At 40.8% G+C, this 22,215-nt stretch overlaps 1 protein-coding gene across 1 annotated transcript; it reads left to right on the plus strand.

Moving 5' to 3' along the window:
- Nucleotides 1-5,151: 5,151 nt before the first annotated feature.
- On the plus strand, nucleotides 5,152-22,215 carry TMEM123 (transmembrane protein 123). The gene is made up of 6 exons (XM_085216301.1): nucleotides 5,152-5,314; nucleotides 10,305-10,376; nucleotides 12,136-12,189; nucleotides 16,514-16,693; nucleotides 18,031-18,184; nucleotides 20,292-22,215. Exons 1-6 carry the CDS (start codon nucleotides 5,245-5,247, stop codon nucleotides 20,314-20,316), a joined length of 555 nt encoding a protein of 184 aa, XP_085072427.1. The 5' UTR covers nucleotides 5,152-5,244; the 3' UTR covers nucleotides 20,317-22,215.

Consider the following 22,215-nt stretch of genomic DNA (forward strand, 5'->3'; position numbering starts at 1 on the left):
TAATGGAAGGCTGCAGAGAGGTCTCCCCAGAGCCTTCTCCAACTAAATAAGCCCAGCTCACTAAGCCCTTCTTCATAAGAGAGGTGCTCCAGCCCTCTTCATGGCCCTCCTCTGGACCCACTCCAACAGATGCACACCTTTCTTGTACTGGGGGCCCCAGGCCTGGACACAGTACTCCAGAGGGAGCCTCACAAGGCAGAAAGTTATCAGCAAACTTGCTGAGGGTACACTCTACCCACCAAATAGTCCAGTCTTCAAATCCATCTCTCCCCAGTTTATAGATAAGGATGTGGTGTGGAGCACCAAAGGCCCTGCACAAGTCCAGGTAGATGGCATCAATTGCCCTTCCATCATCCATTGGTGGTGTCAGTCTGTTAAAGAAGGCCACCATATAGGTCAGGCAGATCAGAGGATGCTCTGAGATCACATGGGTGTAAGTTTCAAAACATGACAACTGGCCTATCAAATAGCAGTATGGAATGTCCTCTGTAGCCTAAGAGTCTTATCCTCAGGTCAGCACAATAAGAGGCAACTGTGCTACATTGGCCCTATATGTGGGCTCCATACTACAAGGACTTCTGTTGTCGACAGCATAACTGGGTTGCTCTGTGCTGTCTCTGGTAATCTTCATCTGATGCCATTAAAGAAGCACAATTCATTCTCTTGCCATTTTCCTTGGAAATTGTCCGTAATCTATGGAATTCCTTACAGATTCACAAGAAGATGCACATGACGGATATTCTGAATTTATTGATTGAAATATTGCCATGCATTATGTTCAATTCCAGGGCAGACTTCAAAGATTTTTCCCAACATTTCACAATGTACTTGGCTTTTTTATTCTTGGGTTTTTTGTTGTTGTTGTTTTGTTTTGTTTTTTAATATTCACTTTCTCAGAAAATTGTAAGGCTAAGTCAACAATAATAATACAGTCCTGGGTCATAATGATACCTCGGTAACATCTCAAAATCATGGCAGAATCTTTGTTTTACCAATGTATACAAGCCATTTTTATGATTCAAATGCCCCTGGGGTCAGCTTTGCGATGAAAGACAACACAGTGCTCTTTTAATTCCTACAGAATAGAATCCCATTTACCACCTTTCTATCATTAATTTTTGTTATATTTTGAACCAATGAAACTGCTAATCAGATAATGAAACAAATGTACAGAATTAGAATAGTGTCTAGATGAGATCCAGAGCCTGAAGCTAATAGGCAATTTAAAACCTGTGCCCTTGTTTCCACACCCTCTGTTCCTCTTAACGCCTTCTTAAATTGTATCAAATTAATGTAGTTTAAAATTTTGTTTTGTGGAATCCTTTATTTACATGCATGACTTTCATGCATTCCATCCAAAGGTATGAAGGATTCCCTTAATATTCAACACAAAAATATTTTAGACCAAAATTCCACTTAGAGGAATGAGAAGGAAAAGCATTTGAATACACTAGCCCCTTGTCAAATATCATAAAGCAGTTCATTCTGTGAGAGAGTACAGCCAATTTCACAGAGGCCAGGACTAGAAATACATTTTTTAAGACTTATCTAGAAGCATAAGCCTACTCTAGTGGTACATGTGTCATGAGATTAGCCTACAATGAGAGAAGGAAACAATTATGTTTCCTGAGAGTACCAAATAGAAACCATCTGAACTAAATGGAGACAGACAAATTAATCTCTGAGTCACATCAGTGTAAGTCCAGAAAGTCTCCAGTGATATTTACGAAAGCCTCCCTGGATTGAATCCAGGTAACATGAAATATAATTCATCCCATCCTACAGATAATAAAAACAACACTTCCGGATGTTTTTATTCCATATTGTAAAGCATTTCATGGAACTTTTTCTGTCCATTCAAACGTACTTTAATATGATCAGAAGTGTCATATTCCATTCCCTTCCCATTTTTTTCTGAAGGGTAATGTAGTAAAAATGAATCTACTTTGGGGAAGAGAAAGAACTTCAACCAAGATCTTTCATTCATGTAAAGGAGAAACTATGGCTTACTAGACTGTCCAAAATTATGAAATCCATTCAGCACAGAGGAACTTTGACTGATTTTCAGTTTTCGCATTGACCCAGATGTAGTCAGAAGTTTTCTAGTTCAGCTTAAGGACAGCTGAGGTTTTATCTCACTTTTTTTTTTTTTTTTCTTTTTTTTCCTCTCATAGGAAACAAATGCAGATTGGTTGACTCTGGCTAAACAGACTGACACTCTGGTCAGCAATGGTTCTCATCTCACTTAAGGGCAGGTTTCTACCGAGCCTGTGTTAAATCTGCACCAAGAAGCATGAATTAAAATTACTCTTGCCAGTATTTCAGCAAAATATGTTGCATGTTCCTGTATTTCCCTGAACAGAAGCACTTTGCTGAGCCTGCAATGTTGCTTTAACTCTGACATCTCAGAATATAAAAGCAACACGATTTATAAAGCAACAAATCATCTATTATGTTTGGAATAAGAACTTTGGGGTGGGTAATAAAAACTTTTACAAGATGGATCTAGTCACAGCAGACATCAAACTAAGTAAAGGCTGGGAATTTCTGTTCTGGGTGTAACGTAACTTAACGTTATTCAAGCACTGTGAGAAAGGAGACAGCTGATAAAATATGTCAACAGGAGAGATGGCAGTCTCACTGATGACATATGGGAGAACTATAGTGGTTAAAACTTTCACTGAGTAAATACTGAGTCTACATTTTTCAATACTGTTTCCACTGTTGCAAACAGTTGTGGTACCACCGCTGCAAAGTGGCTCAATTGCACTTAGCCAGCAACCCCATTTTTGTCACAGACTACAGCAAGAAGTTATCTACCTTGAACTCGCCCCACTCATCACCAAAGTGTCTGAGCTTCCACTATAAACTGAAGTCAGAATAAGGAGTCCGTTGCACTTGATTTTCATTAGGTGCTTTGATCTTTGTAGAGAAACTGCTGTATAAGAGAAAAGTGTACTGACAATGTTACTCAGATACCTTGAGAAAGGAAGATAGCTAATAAAGAGAGATGGCAGACTATGGAAGTGAACTTCTGTGCAAGAAGAATGAAATGACGTGTCTGAATGACAGGGCCATGAGTGCACTAATGAACCTGAACTGATAACAACAGACCCTAGGACTTCCATCGACATGCCCTCTGCTCATTCATCCAGAGCTCTGTTTCACCTCAGGCCTGCCCTTAGTGACTGACAATGGGAGCAGCACCATGTTCTGTCCCATCCCCTGCACTGACCTTGGGCTTATGTCACAGCCTTGTTCCTGAACCATCTCCTGCCATTCCCAGCTGGACTCCCTGGATCAGACTCATCACCATGTTTGAGACTGTTGGCTGACCACCATGTAACTATCACCTGGCTGCTCACTCCCTGGGACTACACCTGGTCACAGAGCTCCTGCCTGTGCTGCTGTCACCCCTTGCACACAGTCATTTGCTCCAGGGGTAGCCCCATTTTTGCTGCTCCTTGACACAGAATACCACATGCAAGATGAGGAAGAGAAAAAGAAAACCTTCACCAATCCCAGTTTTATTAGGGAATCTTGATGGGGAATTGTTAATTAGACTACGTACCAGAAGGAGATGGTAACTTCCACTAGATTTTCCCAGCACTTAGCATATCAACAACTCCCTTCCACCCCCAGGTATAATTGTCCAGAATTCACGTCCCGCAGGGCTATGAGCACCTAGTGAAATGAGATCATGTCAAAACAATAAGCATCACATTTTCCAGTACCTCTGTCTCTACACAGTAAAGAGCCCGTACTGATTTTCAACACATCTCAGTTCCTGCTAACTCATCACTTCTACTGCAGTTACGTACATATCTCCCATGACGTCATTGCTCAGTGTAGTTTGACTGCTCTTCTCCTGCAGATATACAAGTTGAGCAATGTTAACTAGGCTAGCCCCAAAATTGTTTCCAGTCTGTCCTAAGCCTGATGCCTGCGAGAGTTGTGCAAGAGCTGAAGGACTTGCATAATTAATACTTTACCTTCTAAATACTTATCTCAGTAGAAAACTACCACTGCAGCTTTGCTCTTCTAACTAAGCCCTTATGCTTACCAACAGATGTATTTTTACCTTTATTGGAGTTAGGCTAGCTTGCAGATATTATTCCTACTGCCGTCATAACGAAAAGCTTTGGAGAATAAATTCAGAAAATTCACAGGAAAAAAATGCACGTTGGTCTTCATGTACCTTACTCAGAAGAATTGGATAGGAAGCAAAGAACAAAGGCATAAGAAAACCCCATAGGTATAACACACATTATCTATTTCCACCAAATACAAAACCCTTGTTCAAAATTTTAGTTTAGCACTCCACAGGACTTACAGAGCAAATGTGTGTAGCAGGGTCACGTAGGAGGTAAGCCAGGGCTTGAGCAGTTCCTAAACTCAGCTTCACAGCTGTGTCTACCGTCCAGACAGGCCCTTCCTCTGTGCCTTAGATGCTGCACTTGGCATGCAAATATCTCTGTGCTACAGTGATGTGGAGGTGCTGTGTTAAACATCCTACTGTGACTTTGACAAAGTCCCCCATTAAAAGTGTTTTTCTTATTAGACTGCAGTCTGTAGCAGCATGTGCAGTTATTTTTCCTTCCTTTCTAGCTGTTTTAATTTGTAAGAACACTGAATCACAGAATAGTTTGGGTTGGAAGGGACCTTACAGCCCACCCAGCCCCAACCTCCTGCCATGGGCTGGTTGCCCCACACCAGCTCAGCTGCCCAGGGCCCATCCAGCCTGGCCTTGAGCACCTCCAGAGATGGGGTACCACAGCTCTATGGGCAGCTGTGTCAGGACCCTGAGTAAAAAACTTCCCTGATGTTTTAAATCTCTCCTTAGTTTCAAAAATCAATTGTAATTTTAATTTTAATTTTTAGAACTACACAAGAAAACTGAAAAGCATTAAAAACGGTTGTCCCCTTTGACTGTTTTCTACGGCCCTCGTAGTTGATTTCACAGCTAATGAGAGATAAGTTTGTCCAAGCACGTGGGAAAACTTCAGGACCCCCCTGCGGCCTTAACTCCTGTTATTGACGGCGCGAAGCACGCGCAGAGGTACAACGATCCCTGCCGCCTCAGTGCCGCCTCAGCCCCACCCCGAGCCTGCGCCGAGCCGCTCCGGGCGGACCGTGCCGCCATGGCCGCCCCTCGGGCCCGCCCCGCCCCGCCCCGCCCCGCGCGGACAGGCAGCGCCCGGCGTGCCGCAGCTGTCCCGGCACCGCGCGGCTGTTTTGGAGGCCATGCGGTTCTTCTTTCCCGGCGCTGCCTGCGTGCTGCGGGCGCTCACGCTGCTGCTCCTGCTCGGCTCCCGTGAGTAGCGGCAGCGTGGGACGGGCGGGCCGAGGGGTGATGCCCGTGGCCGTGTCCCCGGCGCGGGGAGCGCTGGGGGCTGCGGGGCTGCGGCTCGGGGCGGCGACGGGCCCTCGGCCGGGAAGTTGTGTGTGCCATACTGGGGTGGGCTCCGTTCGGTTCCCGCCCGCGCGGCTCGCGGCGTCGCGTTCCGTTCTCGGGCGCTGTCCTGACGGCCGGCGGGTCCCGCTGCCTTCCAGCTCCGCCGTCGGGGCGGTCGGTGCGCTGTATCGCGTTGCCCTGCACTACGGCGGCACATCCGCTCCGTGACTGACCCGCTTGACGAGCCTGGTTCGGGTGGCAGAGGACCACGTTCAGGAGATAAACAAAGTGCGCTCAGATAAAAGGCGAGATGCAGAAATCTGAGCTGCCTGTGCTGCACTTTTGAAGGCTGAAATGCCCCATGCTGTGCGTCACAGCTTTCTAAAGATGCAGGGGGGGAAAAAAAAAAAAAAAAAAAAAAAAAAAGGGTACCAAAATTAACTTGAATGAAAGAACATTATTGCCCTAAAAATAATAATAATAAAAAAAGCTTTTTGAAAAAGATTTTTTAAAAATGTATTTACAATGCACGTACCGCCCTGCTGGGGTGCTAGCATCCCTGTGCTGTGCCAGGCTGCCTCCTCCTCCTGTACAGGTGGGCCTCGGCTGCCTTTGGCTGCGTGGTTCTGCCTTTGTGTGCTGTGGCTGCTTGCAGGGCAGGGCCCGGCTCACCACCATGAGGCACTCAGATGTGCTCCTTCCATCACAATTGGTTGTATGATCTCCGTTATAACCTGCTCACAGAAACCATGCCCTTTTGAGGTTCACTTCAATGCACCTGCAGAGGTACTGGCTGTGCGTTGGGGCAGGGAGCCCTGCAGAAGTCCCTGGGTTTCAGTGTGTTTGGATGTGCGTGGTTACAAAACAGCTGCATTTGGGTCGGCCTCCACTTATTCAGAAACTGAAGTTTGTGTTGCTTTCGGCAGCATTACTGTGCTTCACTAGGAGTGCTGCATGAGAAAGTGTGAAACTCAACAAATAGTTTAGGTTACAGAACATGAAAGTGGCAGCAGGTTTGCCCTCACTCCTGTTAAGATTTTAGGGCCAACTGATTATTTCTGTATGATGCTGCTCTTTTTACTCTGCTAGAAAGTTTGTTTCTGTGTCAGGTAAGTGGAAGAAACATTTAGCAAAATATTATGGTCTACAAAAACCCAAGAATCCATTGTTCTGTAAAATCCAGCTGATTCCATGACATCTTCCTTTCAAGTACTTAAGAGGTACTTAGAAGCAGGAGGGAACTGACTTTTTGCATGGTCTGATAGAGGTGGGACAAGAGGGAATGGCTTAAACTTAAAAGGGAGATTTAGGGTAGATGTTAAGAGGAAATTCACTCAGAGGCAGTGCGGCCCTGGCACAACTGTCCAGAGAGCTGTGGTGCCCCATCCCTGGAGGTGCTGAAGACCAGGCTGGATGTGCCCTGGGCAGACCGAGCTGGTGGGGGGGGGCAATCAGCCCATGGCAGGAGGTTGGAACTGAGTGATGTTTTAGGTCCCTTCCAACTCAAACCACTCTGTGGTTCTGTGATCTTAGTGAGGAGACACAAGGCAGCCCACCCCATCCAGCTCATTCAAAAGACAGCTACAGCATCTCCTGTGAGCCCACCTGCCCTGAGCTGCTCATGAGACCAGGAAAAAGCAGCAGCAGTGTCTCCAGGCCTGACAATGAGTGTGGTGTTTTGGATGCAGTATGTCTCTGTACTTCATTTAAATCCTTGCGTGGCAGCAAAAGGTGTAGTTGTGTTTCAGTCTCAAACTGACTGAAGCTGAGTATCAGTTACTTTGATCCCTGCTGTTTCCATAAGCATCTGCGTAATGGTTTCTTTTGCAAGACCGTGAGATGGATTTCACAATGCTGAGGCATAACAACCTTTCCAAATTGCTGCAGAGATAATCCTGTGTGATCTCTGTGCCGGGCTCATGCAACAACCTTCTGTTAACTCAAGGCCGCTTCAAAAACTGGTATCAAAATCCCTTGTTGAGTCAAGGGAAAAAGAAGAATGGAGTGTTCGGATGGCAAGTCTCGGGATTTACAGTTTGTCAGTATAGCCTATTGCAGTGGATTTAGGGCCAGTGGGTAGTTCATGTTTTAATCTCCAGAACTGAGTTTCATCTGTTCCCACTGGAAGTTGGAGCATGCTGGGGGTGGTGGTGTTCCTGTTGCTACTGTTACCACTCCAGCACTGTGACTTGAACATGTTTGGATTGATCAAAGGCTGCTGTGCCAGCACAGATCTTCACAGCAAGCTGTGCGCTGTCAGTGCCTCCCTACTTTGTTGTTGTTATATTTAAACTAACAGAAGCAGAATGGCTTGAAGATAAACCTACCTCCTTACCTGCTTTGCATCAAACATGAAAAGGGAAGCTTCCCAGGCACAGTTTGGATGACTTTTGAAATGTCCACAAAGTGAATATGTAAAGCTGTGCTTAGAAGAAAACGTGAGTCCTATTCCAACATCTTTCTGGAGTGCTGGGTTTAGTTAAGCCTGGGTATAAAGCCTGAGAATGCTCAGAGATGTGCTTATCTTCTCCACGAGTGTAGGAGTGAGCAGACCACCCCATCTCACGCTGGGAACTGCCTGAGTTGTGCCACTATTGGTGCGTGAGTCTCCTGCCAGGCTGCACCTGCAGGGAGCTGCAATTCAGAGTGTGCCTCAGTTGGGGACTGCGCATTTCTAACATTAAGAGCTTGTGGGAATTACCCACCATGTTGGTTTTTACCAGATACAGTGAAATTATGTCAATTTAGAATTACATCCTGTTTATTTTCAGCTCTCACATCTATTTCTGTATCTGAACACTGTTCCTGGAAGCTACCTTCCAGCCATAAAGCTGGAGGAACTGGATTGAGTCTGCCCTTCTGGAAGTTCGTATATCCAGATTGTCTTGGGCTTACAACTTCATATGCATCAGACCACCAAAACTAGGCCCTGAAAGTGCTTGCTGCAACCAGCTGTGCTGTGGCATCTGGCAGGAAGCACGCCTGCCTGCAGTGCACCCCAGCCCGCCACAGGTGCTGCTGTTTGTAGCTGCACCTCTGCTTGACCTTGAAGAGAGGAACGCATGGAGATGTATGATGAAAAGGCTGCTTGTCCCCTTTCTCTGTCCTTTTGTGGTTTCTGGAGCTTTGGTGCGTTGTTGGAATCAGGCATTTCCTTGATTCAGTTCATCGTGAAGAATGAACACAAAGATCTTTTTTCTCCTCTGAATCACAGTGCGAGCAAACATCAGCAAACATCAGCAGATTTTCTCCGCCCAGGATTTCACACCCCAACAGCTCATCCTGTGGCCTCAAGAGCCATATCTGCTCATGCACAGAGCTTCCTTGCTGCCACAGCTATGCAGAAGGGTGTAATGCTTCTCCCTTTGCTGTGACCCAGGATGTCCTTACAGTTTCCCTGGCTAAAGTCTCTTGGTTTCCCCAGTGACTGATGTACACATCTTGGATACTAAAACCACTGTTTGGGGATGGAGAACAGTTTGGAAATTCTCAGCTGTCCTATTCACGTTCCACGTGTTCCTACATGGCATATCCTTTACTCTATCCCTTATTAGGATGTCTTTGTCTCCTGGAGCAGCTGCAAATTAAACCAAATTAAGGAACTTAGCAGTTTTGGTTTAAAAAAACTAATAATAAGTATGTCTTTGAAGCTGGGTGAGATCTTGATCCTCTCTAACTTCCATGTCATCCTCCAGGGAGCCCATTCTACTGACTGGGCAGGGAAGGGCATTGCATGTTCTCATTTGTATTTACAAGCTTTATCAGTCTGAGCTCTTTCTACTACTGAGAAAATGCCTTATTTCTGAGACATTTAGTTCACGTTACTTGCTTTCCTTTAACAGAATGTTGTGGTGAGTGATCAGAACAAACAGTGCTGGACAAAGGTAGGATCCACAACTGATCCTGTTGCAGGTGTGTGAGTGCCAGGCTTTGCATTCTGCATGGTTTGTGTTTATATCTTATTGCTGCTGTGCAGAACCAGGCCTGAGGACAGACTCATCAGGCCTCTATTACTCTTAACAGTATGATATCCATGTAGGGATGAAACAAGTGCTCCTCTGCCTGCAAAGGCCCTATAGGAAAAGGTTTACATGAGAAGTTATCTCCCTTCTGCCATAGATATTGTGGATCATATATAATTACTGAAGGAAGATGGCTGGCTTTTTCCTCTTACTTCTTTCATTCTCCTTACATCTCAAGCAAGAAGAGAACTTGGTGTTAATGGGGAAGATAAATCAGGGGATGGGAAGGAGTTCCAGTACACGTGATGGTTGAATAGTGTGACTGTTGTCATTTGTGATGTGCTGAGAGCAGGCAGTAGTGATACCATGCTTGTATAGCATTGTTATTTAATTACTACCTGCAGTACCTTAGTCATGTGGATGCTCAAAGCGCAGTTGCTATACTAACTATTTTTTTTTCTCCTCCTGGAATTAAAACACCTAAACTAAACTATCTTTTTCTTTTTTTTTCCTTTTTTTTTCCTTTTTTTTTTTTTTTTCTTTTTTTTTTTTTTTTTTTTTTTTTTTCTTTTTTTTCTTTTTTTTCTTTTTTTTCTTTTTTTTCTTTTTTTTCTTTTTTTTTTTTTTTTTTTTTTTTTTTTTTTTTTTTTTTTCTTTTTTTCTTTTTTCTTTTTTTTCTTTTTTTTTCTTTTTTTTCTTTTTTTTTCTTTTTTTTTCTTTTTTTTTTCTTTTTTTTTTTCTTTTCTTTCTTTTTTCTTTCTTTTTTTTTCTTTTTTCTTTTTTTTTTTTCTTTTTTTTTCTTTTTCTTTTTTTTTCTTTTTTTTTTCTTTTTTTTTTCTTTTTTTTTTTTTTTTTTTTTTTTTTCTTTTTTTTTTCTTTTTTTTTTCTTTTTTTTTTCTTTTTTTTTTCTTTTTTTTTTCTTTTTTTTTTTTTTCTTTTTTTTTTAGTTGGAAATGCCTTTGCAGAGGTGAACGTCACCAACACAAGCTCTAATGTGACTTCATCACCTGTATTGCAAGGTAGTACTCTGTCACTTCTTTTTCTGTGTTTCAGCAGTGTTGAGAAAAGTAGTGCATATTACTGCATGGCTTGAACTGCCCAGTAATGGTTTAGCTTTTAGTGGTTCATGAACAGCTGTAAGGCAAGATGGAGGTACTCTGATTGTCGCACTGATGTGCCGACAACTAAAGATATTTAGGAGAAACTGATGAACAGCGTAAACCAAGTCAGTTCTTATGCCCTTAGGTACTCTGGAGCAACAGGATATTACTCTTCGCCAGAGAGGTGGAACAGAATGAGAAAGCTTCATGTGTAGAACTAGAAATAACTGCCAGCATCAATTTACAGTTAAAAAGAGAAGCAAGTAGAAAGCCTTTTGGGCTGTTATTTCAGTGCTGCTGAGGGAAAGGCAAGGCACTTGTTCATTTGAATATTCTTAATATCAAAACTGATTCCAAATCTCCTGTGTTTGAGCTTGTTGTCAAAGCACGTGTTTGTTTCAGTGTGATCTCTTTTGACTGCATTGAGGTGCACGCCTTTAAGCAATGCATGGGGTTTAAGCCACCCATGCAGAACGGGTTTTCCCCGAGTCACTTTTACTCTGTATCCCTTTGCTCATCTCATTTTCTGTTGGGCAAGAAATGGGATGAATAGCCAATGACAATAGACAAATAGCTCAATGACTCACTTTGTCATTGTACTGATTGCATCAGTGACTCGCACCCGAATTCGGTGTGCGTGGCTTCCTTTCACCTGTATGAGCATGCAGTCCTCGTCCAGAGGTGTTCCTGAGGTTGCAGAAACAAGAACTCAAAACCTGAGGAAAACCTAGAGCTGCATAGCTACAGCACTGGGCCAGTGTGGGAAAGGATTAGCCCCAGGTGTGTCTCTCCCTTATACTGATAGAAAAAGCAAAATATCTGAGGAAGAATGTTTTTGTAATTGTGGAACCATAGACCGTTTCTCAAAGTCAATTACATCTGTAACTTAATATCTCTGGTATCAGTATAAAAATTGTGAGTTTAGTGCTCAACGCTGGAGCTAGTTGGCAATAATTATACCTCAAAAAAAAAAAAAAAACCAACCAAAAAGAAAAACAACAAGAAAAGAATGATCATGTGCATCTCCAGTGCAGAATTGGAGGGAGGGATGGCTGCTGCAAGAGTTTCAGATCAACCCAGATCATTGCTAGGCAGAAAAGGCTGTTGACCTTTAAGAAATGTTGAAGAGGATTACAGCAGTGAGGACACTGAGACAAGAAAGTATCATGAATAGGAAAGCAAAAAAAAAAAAAAAAAAAAAAAAAAAAAAAAAAAAAAAAAATTGGAAAAGTAGAGGTGAAAGGAAAGAAGGACAAAAATATGAACAGTCTTTGGAAATAGGTGTGTTCACAGGAGCCTTATTGTGTAGATAAACATAAAGCTTCTTCTATCCCTGCGTCACAACTATGAAATGTTACCAAAATGAGCCCAGTGTGTAATTGGGATGCTGCAAAATGAAAGAAGTGACTGAGAGACAGGAAATGAAACTGAAATGGAGGAATAAAAACTGGAAAAAACATAACGCTTGAGTAGGTCAAGAGTCAGTAAGAACAGGGTTGATACTGAAGTCTGTAAGCATTTTGCAGAAGGGTAAAACCGTGTGGATTGAGGTGGAATACTTTCTGCTTTATTCCCAATTGGAGCCTGCAAACATGGAGTATTGTGCTGTTGGTACTTTATAGTAAGTTGAAGTGGAAATGAATATTAATTTTCTTGTTTTCTTTTTTTTTTCTTGAAGAAAACAGCACTTTATCCAATTCCTCTGCTGTGCCATCCACACAGTCTGCAGCAGGTACGTATGTTCATCTGCCTGTTACTATGGTCCTAGAAGCTAGCTCCAAAACTACCCCCAAACCATACCAAATTCTAAAGAAATATCTATGAGATGTGGTTATTTGAGAAAGGCTTTATCCTTTTAGGAGATAGAGATGCAATATAAAATAATGCTAAGAGATGCCCTGGAATGCCATAGAAGAACAAGAATCAAAAAATAAAGCTTCAGGAAATAATTCAAAAGAAGTGAGGTCGTCATTAATGTTGATTCTTTCTCTCTTCTTCCGTTTTCATGGAATACAACTGAATATGTTGTGTAAACAGCACATGGCTGTTTAATCATGTTTCACAGTAAATAGATGTAGAGTATAATGAAAGCACTGGGGCTCGTGTTTCAAGAATAAGACTGTTTCCTTTTAGGTAAAGTTCATGGCACCATACACAACGGAAATTAGTCTTTCTAGATCTCTTAGCACAAAACATTGCAGTTCAAATGAGACATGAACAGCAGATCTGGGACAATCTGTCATGGTTATTTTTGCATTGAGTATCTTACCTTCACACCTTCACAAAAGAACTACAGGTAAAAATGATTTCTCGAGGCAGTACTGTTGCAGCTGTGATGCTCCGACACGAGTAATGTGTTTACAAAACACACCTTTGTTGAAAAAAGAAACATCTTTATCACATCAGCTGGTAGAGTTTGAAACAGGTTTTTGACCTGAGACACAAAAATGCAGGTTATCTGCTTGGATTTGAAGCTCCCCAACCCTTGGCTATGTTGATGTGGGCTTATTATTTTTTTTTTAAAAAGGAAATTTTTAAGAAAATGATTTTCTGGAAGAGTTTGTGCAGGCACATTTAACCACATCAGCAGAGGCTGAGTAAGAATTAATGTCATGCAGTCATTCAGTCTGTGATGCACAGATAAAAGGTTGTTTTTGAGAGAAGAAAAACAGGTTCTATGCATGAATTGGGTCCCCTTTGTGCCAAAAGTCCCGTGAAAGCAGGGCAGAAATGTTGTGTCTACCCTACAATACTTTGTGTGTTTGTGCAATTTTATGATGATCCTAAGTCCCTGGAAAGTCATTGCATTTCCAGTACAACCCTCACTTTGTGCCTCTGCCATATGCAGATAACCTGAGCTACCCTGACTTGCTTGCAGTTCCATTAAAACAGTCATCAGTGGAGAACAAAGGAAAAATTTGCAAATGCTTTCATATAGCAAGGAAGTGGTGCCGTTTCTCATTCCATTGCCTGCAGAATACACCAGTTTAGGCATGCCTTACTCAGAAAGTGGAGAGATTCTGGTAATCCCCTTGTTGCCTTAAGGTCTTCGTCATGTGCAGAGCCACTGTAAAACACAGGTGCTTAATCCACCCTGTGCTCCAGCCCTGACTATGGACTTCTGGCAGGAGGTCTGAGTTGTACTGTAAAAAGCAGCCTGAGCCTGTACACAACGAACCTAACAGATAGCTGTGCCTTGCTTCACCCGATTTACAGTTCACATCCTTCTTTTTTTTGGAGGGAGGGGCTTTTTCTTTTCGTTGTTAGAAACTTCATAGACATTAAGACAGTCCACATTCATTTTAATAATCTCTTTAGAATGAAGAGTACCGGATTTATTACTGGATGCATATAGCTAGATAATTTTGCTTAGTCTCTGCTTTTCATGGCAAGAATGAAAATCTTATTCCATAAGAACATCGTATTCTGTGAAAAGGAGAGTGTTTATTTTATGAAGATATTCAGTAACAATTACTTGTATGCTAGCACAGTGCTTATGCAGTTTGAGAGGTTAGTTACACAGAGAGTATGGCATAATGCTAAGAACTATCATTACATTGGATAAAAGATAGGTAAGGTACTTTACAAAACAAGATAACTGTCTCTTAAAAGTTGTCATAAACCTGAACTGTGCTCCTGGTGTGCATCCTTTGTAGGTAGGAAAAATAACTCACGCAGCCTGGGTGTGCTTAGCATGATGTTCAATGAAGCACAGCTGGTCTTTTGGGGAAAAGTAATTAGGGAAATAAAAGATAAAAGGACAGATGTTCCTAGCAAATGTTCTTTCATCTTAACTCTGTTGGTAAAATAGCATGAGTAAGTTTTTTCAAAGAGAAAGAAGAACAGATTGGAGCCCAATTCACGTCAGCTTCCCAAATTTCCTACATGCCTCTGAAAACCTCCCACTGATGTTCTGAAATGACTGGCACTAAATATATCACAGAAGATAAGTCTGTAGAAGATAACCAGATTTTTCTTTTAATACATGTTATATTACCAAGTGCTGAAATCTTATTAGTGATCCTTTTTTTCTTCTTTATAAGAAAGTGACAGGGAGAAAGTAATGTGTAAATTTGCTGAAATTCCTCATGATAGCTGCTTGAATTTTTTTATTTTTATTTTTTTTGCTGACTTATATTTTCTTAAGCGTTATTAAGTACCCACAGAGTAAATACCATCTTTGTACGGTATAGTCTAATAATGATACACCTGGACCCATCAGCCACTGTAGTGCTCAGAAACATGGGCCACTTTGACACTCTGTGTCAACACAGCAAAATAATAAAAATAATAATTAATTTTAAAAAATCCCAACAAACTAAAAAGCCACCTGTGATTGGTTGATAATTTCATTCAGATTTGCCTTTTCTTCTGGTTGATGTCTTTTTTACATAAAGAATGTGGTTGCTGGGTGTGATTTCATCTCATGACTATTGATGGTTTCCAAATAGATTTCTATTTCCTATAATGAAGACCTATTTGATATTTATGAATGGTTGTATATTTGGGGAGTTTGCCTGCCAGTATTAAAATGTGCCCTGAACTTTATCTGATGTATCTTACACATGCTTCATAGAGGAACTGAATTTCCTAATTGTAACAAGGTAAGCACAGTGTGGTCCTCCATCTGTCCCATCCAATGAATGTTCATTTCATGGTGTCACCTAGAGCAAAGTACAAGGATAACATCAAAGAGGAAGATAAATCATATTTACTGAGGGGGAGGGTGTTGGGCTGTTTCAGTAGTTTTAATGTTAAATGACAGAAAAGTGGCTCTAGGCCTCCTCTTTCTGAACGCTTACGTTGTCTCAGTGTTTGCTTTTTTATGTTTTTGGCATCTATGTCTGTATTGGAAGCAATGAAACCAAAGTCTTAGCAAGGACAACGTTCTGTGCGTGGCTTCCTGCATTTTAGACCACATTTACAGGAAGAATGTTCTTTGGAAGCATTTCTGATGTTGTACAAAAAAAAACAGAAACTGAATATCAGGTTTGCTGTGGAACTGAGATGAAACTATCCTTTGTGCAAGTGCTCTAAGTTTTTTGATTTAGAAAACACAAGTGTACTTGGATGTTTGAATCTGCATAATGAAAAGCTTTGATGGTGTCTAAAAATGAATCCAGATTGTATGAGACTATAGAAATAACACAGCAGTAGACAGTGCAAAGGGAGCTTTATCACCATGAAATTATTTCATGTGTTAAAGCTGTTTGCCTCGTATTACCTGCTTAGAAAGGTTTCAATTGCAGAAAAAGCTCTTGTTTTTCATTAGTTCCTTAAAAAATAGATAATTTTCTTATGATTATTCTAGCTGTCTGCCTTCTATTAACGCTATTAGTATTTTGCTATAAATATCAAATGTCCTCTATTGTTGCTCTGGATTGTATCTCATGGTAATTGTATTCTGAATAGTTTGTTGCTTTCAGTGAGGAGGAAAGAGGAAGTGTTAGGTAAAAGCAGAATAAAAGTTAGAGATGTTAGATATCAACCGAACTTGTGAAACAACATTCCAGGCTTCTGCTTTAATCTCGGCAGAAGTCTGCCACAAAATAAATGCTACGAGATAGCAGGCTTCATTCCGTTAACATTTCACCATATGTGGAAAAAAATTTGGCGCTTGAGTTTAACATATAATAAGTTTAAAATACACACAACCTTAATAAAATCACTCTGTTGTTCAAAGGTAAATTAAATCAACTGAAATTAAATCACTACTAAAATATTCTAAGTCAGGAGTGATTCTATGGACTTGGATAGTGTTACCAAAAGACTTCATACTTTTTAAAATTACTGGATATGATCCGGGTTTTACCTAAGGCCTTTCCTTAAAGCTGTTCCTCACCTTGAGCCCTAGAAATGGGAGTTAGGCCTTTCCAAAGGAAGAGAGCGGGGGAAGGGTTTGTGTGCAAACGTAGGTGTCCATGCAATTATTATTTTTTTTTCATTGTTATTCTGCCATTCTGTGTGGGTATGACAGACGTTATGTTAGTCAGGGACTATGCCATTGATTAATTTTATCTGTTTTTCTGAATGATGTCAAATGCAAAATTTCCCAGGTACGCCCACCAGTGCCGGCCATCCCACCAGTGCTGGCCATCCCACCAGCACCACTACTGCTGTTCCTGTTCAGCCTGCTGAAACCAACCAGACAAGATCAACTACAGCTTCATCAGTCACATCGTCACAAGTGAATGTTACAGTGACCACTTCTAAGATTTCTTTCACGTCTGTTACAGGTAGGTTCATACTTCCACATGTTGATACGTTATACAATTCTAGATGATAGTCTCGTTTTACAGTAAATGTAGTAAAGAGAATATATTTGCATGCTGAAAAGCAAGAGCGAGTTTTTTAGTTGGCCACAGTAACATTCTTCTAAGTGCTCCACATACTTAATAAGGCTTCACTTAGCCTGAGTGACTTGAAACATTTAAGAAAAAAATACAAATGCAAGTAGTGTGAACTGGCAGCCACCAGCAAGGAGATTAATGATGTTAGGAAAAAGCCTGTTCATTAACAGCTGGCAGTAGGCTTTTGAGAACCACCTCAGTAGTTATTCCATTCCCCCTTCCACAGTATATATGAACACTATCTCAGCTTCTACAGCATATATACTTCCACTGTCTCAGCTGACCTGTGGCTGGCTTGGTAGCGAGGCTGAGCTCTGTTTGCCCTATTTGTAGCAATGTAGTTACTTTTCTTCCTAGTGGAGAATGGGTTATGACCATGGATGGTTCACACTTCATGTAAAAGTTGTCAGGTACACTTTGACAGTACTCTTGAGTACAAAAACAATAACTGTAGAAATCAGTTTTCCTTGCAAGTGAAACTTTATTGGGTAGGTCAGCAGAATTTTTATTTGGTCAAGTAACTCGCCTTGTGGCAAGTACAAACAGGCACAAACTGGGTCATCTTGTGGCAGATAAACAAGTTTTCACATGGAAACTACTTTATATGAAGTCAATATTTATCTGTGTCAGTATTTGATTTTTGGGGGACACTTGTTGGGCTGTGGAGCTGAGCTCAGTCTAGCTGCTTTTTGCTGCAGATTGAGGCAGCGTGCCCATGAGACTAGAGCAGCCAGCAACTAATAGCCACCAGAAGTACTTTACTCCCATCACTTAACTGTCCTGGTTGATGTGGTGGTTGTTGGACCCTGTGTAGGCTGATCCACTGTGTTCTCAGTCAAAGCAGCTTCCTTTTAGGCTAGGTAATTTCAGGCCAAGCTTAGTAAGTTAAAATGGAGGATCTGAAAAACATGAGACCTCATGTAAGAGGGGCAGCAGATGTGGAAGAAGGAGAGAGTGGGGGAAAACAAGGAAAAGAGGAAGGTGAAAAGGAGAAGTGGCAATCACAGTCTTTCAGAGAGAGTGAGCAGATGGATCAGCTGCTCCCACATCACATTATGGAACTTTAAAAAAATGTTTGCATGCTTGGCTGTTATTTTGCCAGTTATCTATATAAAACTTGTCCAGTTGTCTTTAGATGACATGAGTCATCTAGGGAGTGCAGGATACAAAGGAGTCCCTTGAAACAAATCTTGTAAAAACTGCCTTTTGTTTTCTTCTTTCAGCCACATCAAAATCTGAGACTGTCATAGCCAGAGCCTCCAGATTTGACGTGGGCAGTTTTGTAGGTGGCATTGTGCTGACACTCTGCGTCCTAGTTGTTCTCTACATTGGGTGCAAAACGTACCACTCAAGAAGAGGCATTCAGTACAGAACCATGTAAGTTTCAGAGGCATTATCCCTAGACAATTCATGTGACTTTCTCAAGGGGAGTAAGGAGAATAAGGATATTATTGTGATGTAAATTTATTTGAGTTTAAGAGATTTAACTGTGATACTGTATTTCATCGCTTCGGTGTCTCCTCATTATTCTTATGCCTCTCTTCTGTGTGTTTTAATTTTTTTTTCCTGTGATCTAGTATATGATTATTGTTTTTAGAAGACCCTTGTCTGTCAGCTATTTCAAATTAAGTCACTGTGGTTATTACTTGTGTTCTTTCTTCACTTTCCGGTTTGTTCGGTTTCCCTTCCCTCACCATACCATTACAAGACTCAACCTCCATCCATGCCAGCTGTGACTGAGTCTCATGGATGACGGTTTCTTCTGTACAACAACTTTATAAAAGAATTGTTCCACAGCTGGGGTGCCTTTTAGAGCTTTGCTCTGCACTGTGTGGTACATACTGGATTTTTTCGTGGCTGGTATTTGCTTAAATAGCTGGGTGCCAGAGATATTTCTTATATATGTATGTATGTATACTTTCATCCTAATTTGCTAGCACTGTAAATACTTCTGCCATCTTCCATGCCCTTTATGCACACTGATTGTTCATAACAGTATTTGTGAGGTGTTCAGTATATTTGCAAGGCATCTGATTCTTCTGATACTTTTTCTAGACTCATTTGTCTGTTTATTCTTTACCCTCACTCCATCCCTCAGCTTATTGTTCCTGTTATTTAGATTACATTTTATTGGAACTCTTTTACCATCTCTCTTTCGTATCACCTCTTACATACCTTCAAGTTTTGTTTGAGCAGCCAGTTTCAAAGCCAGACATGTCATATTCCACTCTCCCTAGCCACTACATTGAAACAATTCATTTGTTTTCACAGAAAGCATGCAACTGGCAATAGAGCCATTTTCACATTTTTAAGGCTCAGTATTTGATTGTTGCCAGTGTGAACAAGGCAGCTGGTTGATTTCTAACATTTATTTTTTGCTGTTATTTTGTTCCATAAAATTGTATGCACTGAATATTATTCAAGTAATCTAGGCAAGTTTATAAAATCAGGTAGAATTCATTTAACATAATATAGACATCTGCACCTAAACTAGTTATATCATTTCTACCACCCTAAAGTACACACTTAAAATCTGCTAGATGAATCAGCCTGCCCACGTATGTTTGTATTCAGCTGTTGAGAGCAGCTAAGAGTGTTTCATAGAAAAGTACATGTGAAAAGGTATCATTTGGCTCCCACCTACAGTCACTTGTTTGTTTTGTGTACACCAGTGACTTTGAGCCTTCTGTGAGCTGCTGCATGCTGTGGAATGTAGGTCCTACACAGCAGTTACAAACATGCTGACAGTACACTTTCTTTTCTTGATTTTCTTTTCAAGATCCTTTAGAAGTTTTCTGTGAGCTTCAGACAGCATACAGACTGCAAGTGGAAAACCACACTTTTAAACATTTTCTCTAGGTATTTTCCCAGGTGGACAAAGTAAAGAGTATGTCAGCAGTCTCTTCCAGACAACTCTCCTTTCTGAAATAGGTTTGGGGCCATCTTGTCTTGGGCTTGGTTTGTCCTTGTCGAACTTCTCTTTTCCTCTCTCCTCAGAAGCATTTGCTTTGAGAACAAAGCACATTTATAATTCTGAGTTCATACTGTATCTATCTCAGCTGTTTGTAATGAATGCTAAAATTTTGATGGAACTTTATTGGCATGTAATGATGAAGGCAAATGAATTGCTTTTTACTTTAATACAGACTTGCAGAACTTATTTGCCATTTATACCCAACTTTTCTCAGTTTTCTTCCAAGCTTGCCTCCTTGTCCCAGTCTTAGTTTAAGCAATGGGGATTCTTAGAACTAGGTTGCTTTTCCTATCCAGTATCATCCATCTCATTTGAAGCAGCTCCTTTTAACTGAGGCGATGTCCCCAGGCTCAGAGAGGCCTGCAGCGCCCAGACTAACATGTACTTGGCCCTTCTCAGCAAGATGGCCTTTGTTCACAGAATAGCCTTCTTAGCAGCAACTAGGTGGCAGTTTCTTGTACTGATTGATGATCGTACTGCAGAACATTAATTACTGTGTTTCTATTACAGTGATGAACATGATGCCATCATTTAAAGAGACTTCACGGAGGACGGTAGTGGAAACCCATCCTGTCACAGCTGTTCTAACTTGCTTCTGGAAAACATTCTTTTCATGATTGCAGTCTCTTAGGCTGTTTGTAGGTGTGATCTGCAAAATTATGAGACTCTTCTATGTGTCCTGATTTTTATTTCTTTTTTTTTTGCATTAGTTTTGATAAGAACAAGAGGAACTCAGCACTTTTTTGAGAGATTATTTTCTTTTTCCAATTTTTGTAAGCAAATTTAAAGAAGTCACATATTAAGTTGTTTGAAGCTAGACACACAAGGCTCTAAAATGGGCAACTTGCTAAACAGTAGACCACATCATTACAATTCTAAGTTAAGTTCAAGTATTTCTCACATGTCCCCATAAATCCAGTGTGTGCATAATGGGTACTGTAGGCTAAATAGGATAGACTACCTTTGAGACCAAGTGTAAATTCTTGCAAGTAAAGTTTATTTTCAAATGTTTTGTATTAAATTGTATTTATTTTGAAGTTTGATGTGAACTTTAATTTAGAAACTTGTGGGCTTGAACACTTCAGTTAATTTTTATTAGGATTGTAAAGGGGCAAGACTTGCTAATGGTATAGATGATAAGTACCATAAAGTTCAGTCATTAGCTCACCAGTGACTTGTAGAGACTTCCCTTCATAGTCTACATGATGAAACTAGCTGCAGGAACCATGGACAGACTGCAGATATCCATCCATAATCCCTTTTTCTAAGTGGGTTCTTATAAAAAAATATAGAAATAAAACAGACTATGCAATCCATAGCTGCTATTTAATTGTATATCCTAGTGTTCTGCTGAAGATGAAGTCAGAATTTTCCCCTCATAGATATGAAAATTTTTGCTGAAATTGTATTTTAAGTTGAATGTGGCAATCACTTTACTTGTGTTTTTTTTTTTTTTTTTTTTTTTTTTATTATGAGGAAACTACATGCAACGTTTTAGCAGCATTTGATAAGCATTGAAAGTTACACAGAGAAGTTGAAAATCTGTAGGATATCATTTTAGAAGAATATAATCTGGATTTTTTAAAGTATTTTCGTAGACAAAATTATCTGAAGGCAACAGGGCCTCTTAGAAAGCCATAGCATTAAGGTCCAAGTATGCCATTCCTGTGCAGGATTGCAGATGCCACTTCCATATTGCTGTTGCACTTACACTGAAGTAAACTTACTGCCTTCAGCAGGTAGGTACATGATTTACACTGGTACAGGGAAGAGCAGAACAAAAAGCGGGAAATGCTTCTCTGCAGCACCAAAAAATTGTTTAGGCCTGTTGAGGCCCCATTTGTAGACCGACCTCTCACTGGTGATCAGGGTCAGCATGGTGGCACTTCCCCATCAGGCAGTGCACAGAAGGGAGGTGGTGACACCTGGGGAAGGTCATGAAGGGATGCTCACAGGCCTGTCGGTTGTAGAATGTCAGGGGAAGCAAAGTTACAGCTCTGGCACAGATTTATTGTTTTGTTTATTCTTACACACGTGCTTTCCTACAGTATTAAAATGGGTGTATGAGTCTTCCTTTTTCATATAGAATAATAAAGCTTCGTCTGAGGCACAAATAAGTCCAACAAATCATGACCTAAAGAAACATCAGTCACACAGTTGAAATAGGGTTTATATGGCTGTTTTGTATTTTACTGAGAGATAGGGATGAGCAGTGACCTGAAGTAATTTTTCCAGTTTTGTTTTATCGTGTGTATGGTTATTTCTTTTTTTTCTTAATTGTTTGGTGAACTTTTATTTTTATTTTAACTTGATGATTGTTACATAGCATTGCAATTCTTTACTTTGTAGAAATTAAGAGAATTCATTGCAACCCCGTTACTGGGATTGCCTTGCTTCTGTTGTGCAGATGAATAAAGGAAGTTAAATCTTTGGA

Source organism: Meleagris gallopavo, chromosome 1, assembly GCF_905368555.1.
Source record: "Meleagris gallopavo chromosome 1, MGAL_WU_HG_1.1, whole genome shotgun sequence".
In the NCBI taxonomy this organism is placed as follows: domain Eukaryota; kingdom Metazoa; phylum Chordata; class Aves; order Galliformes; family Phasianidae; genus Meleagris; species Meleagris gallopavo.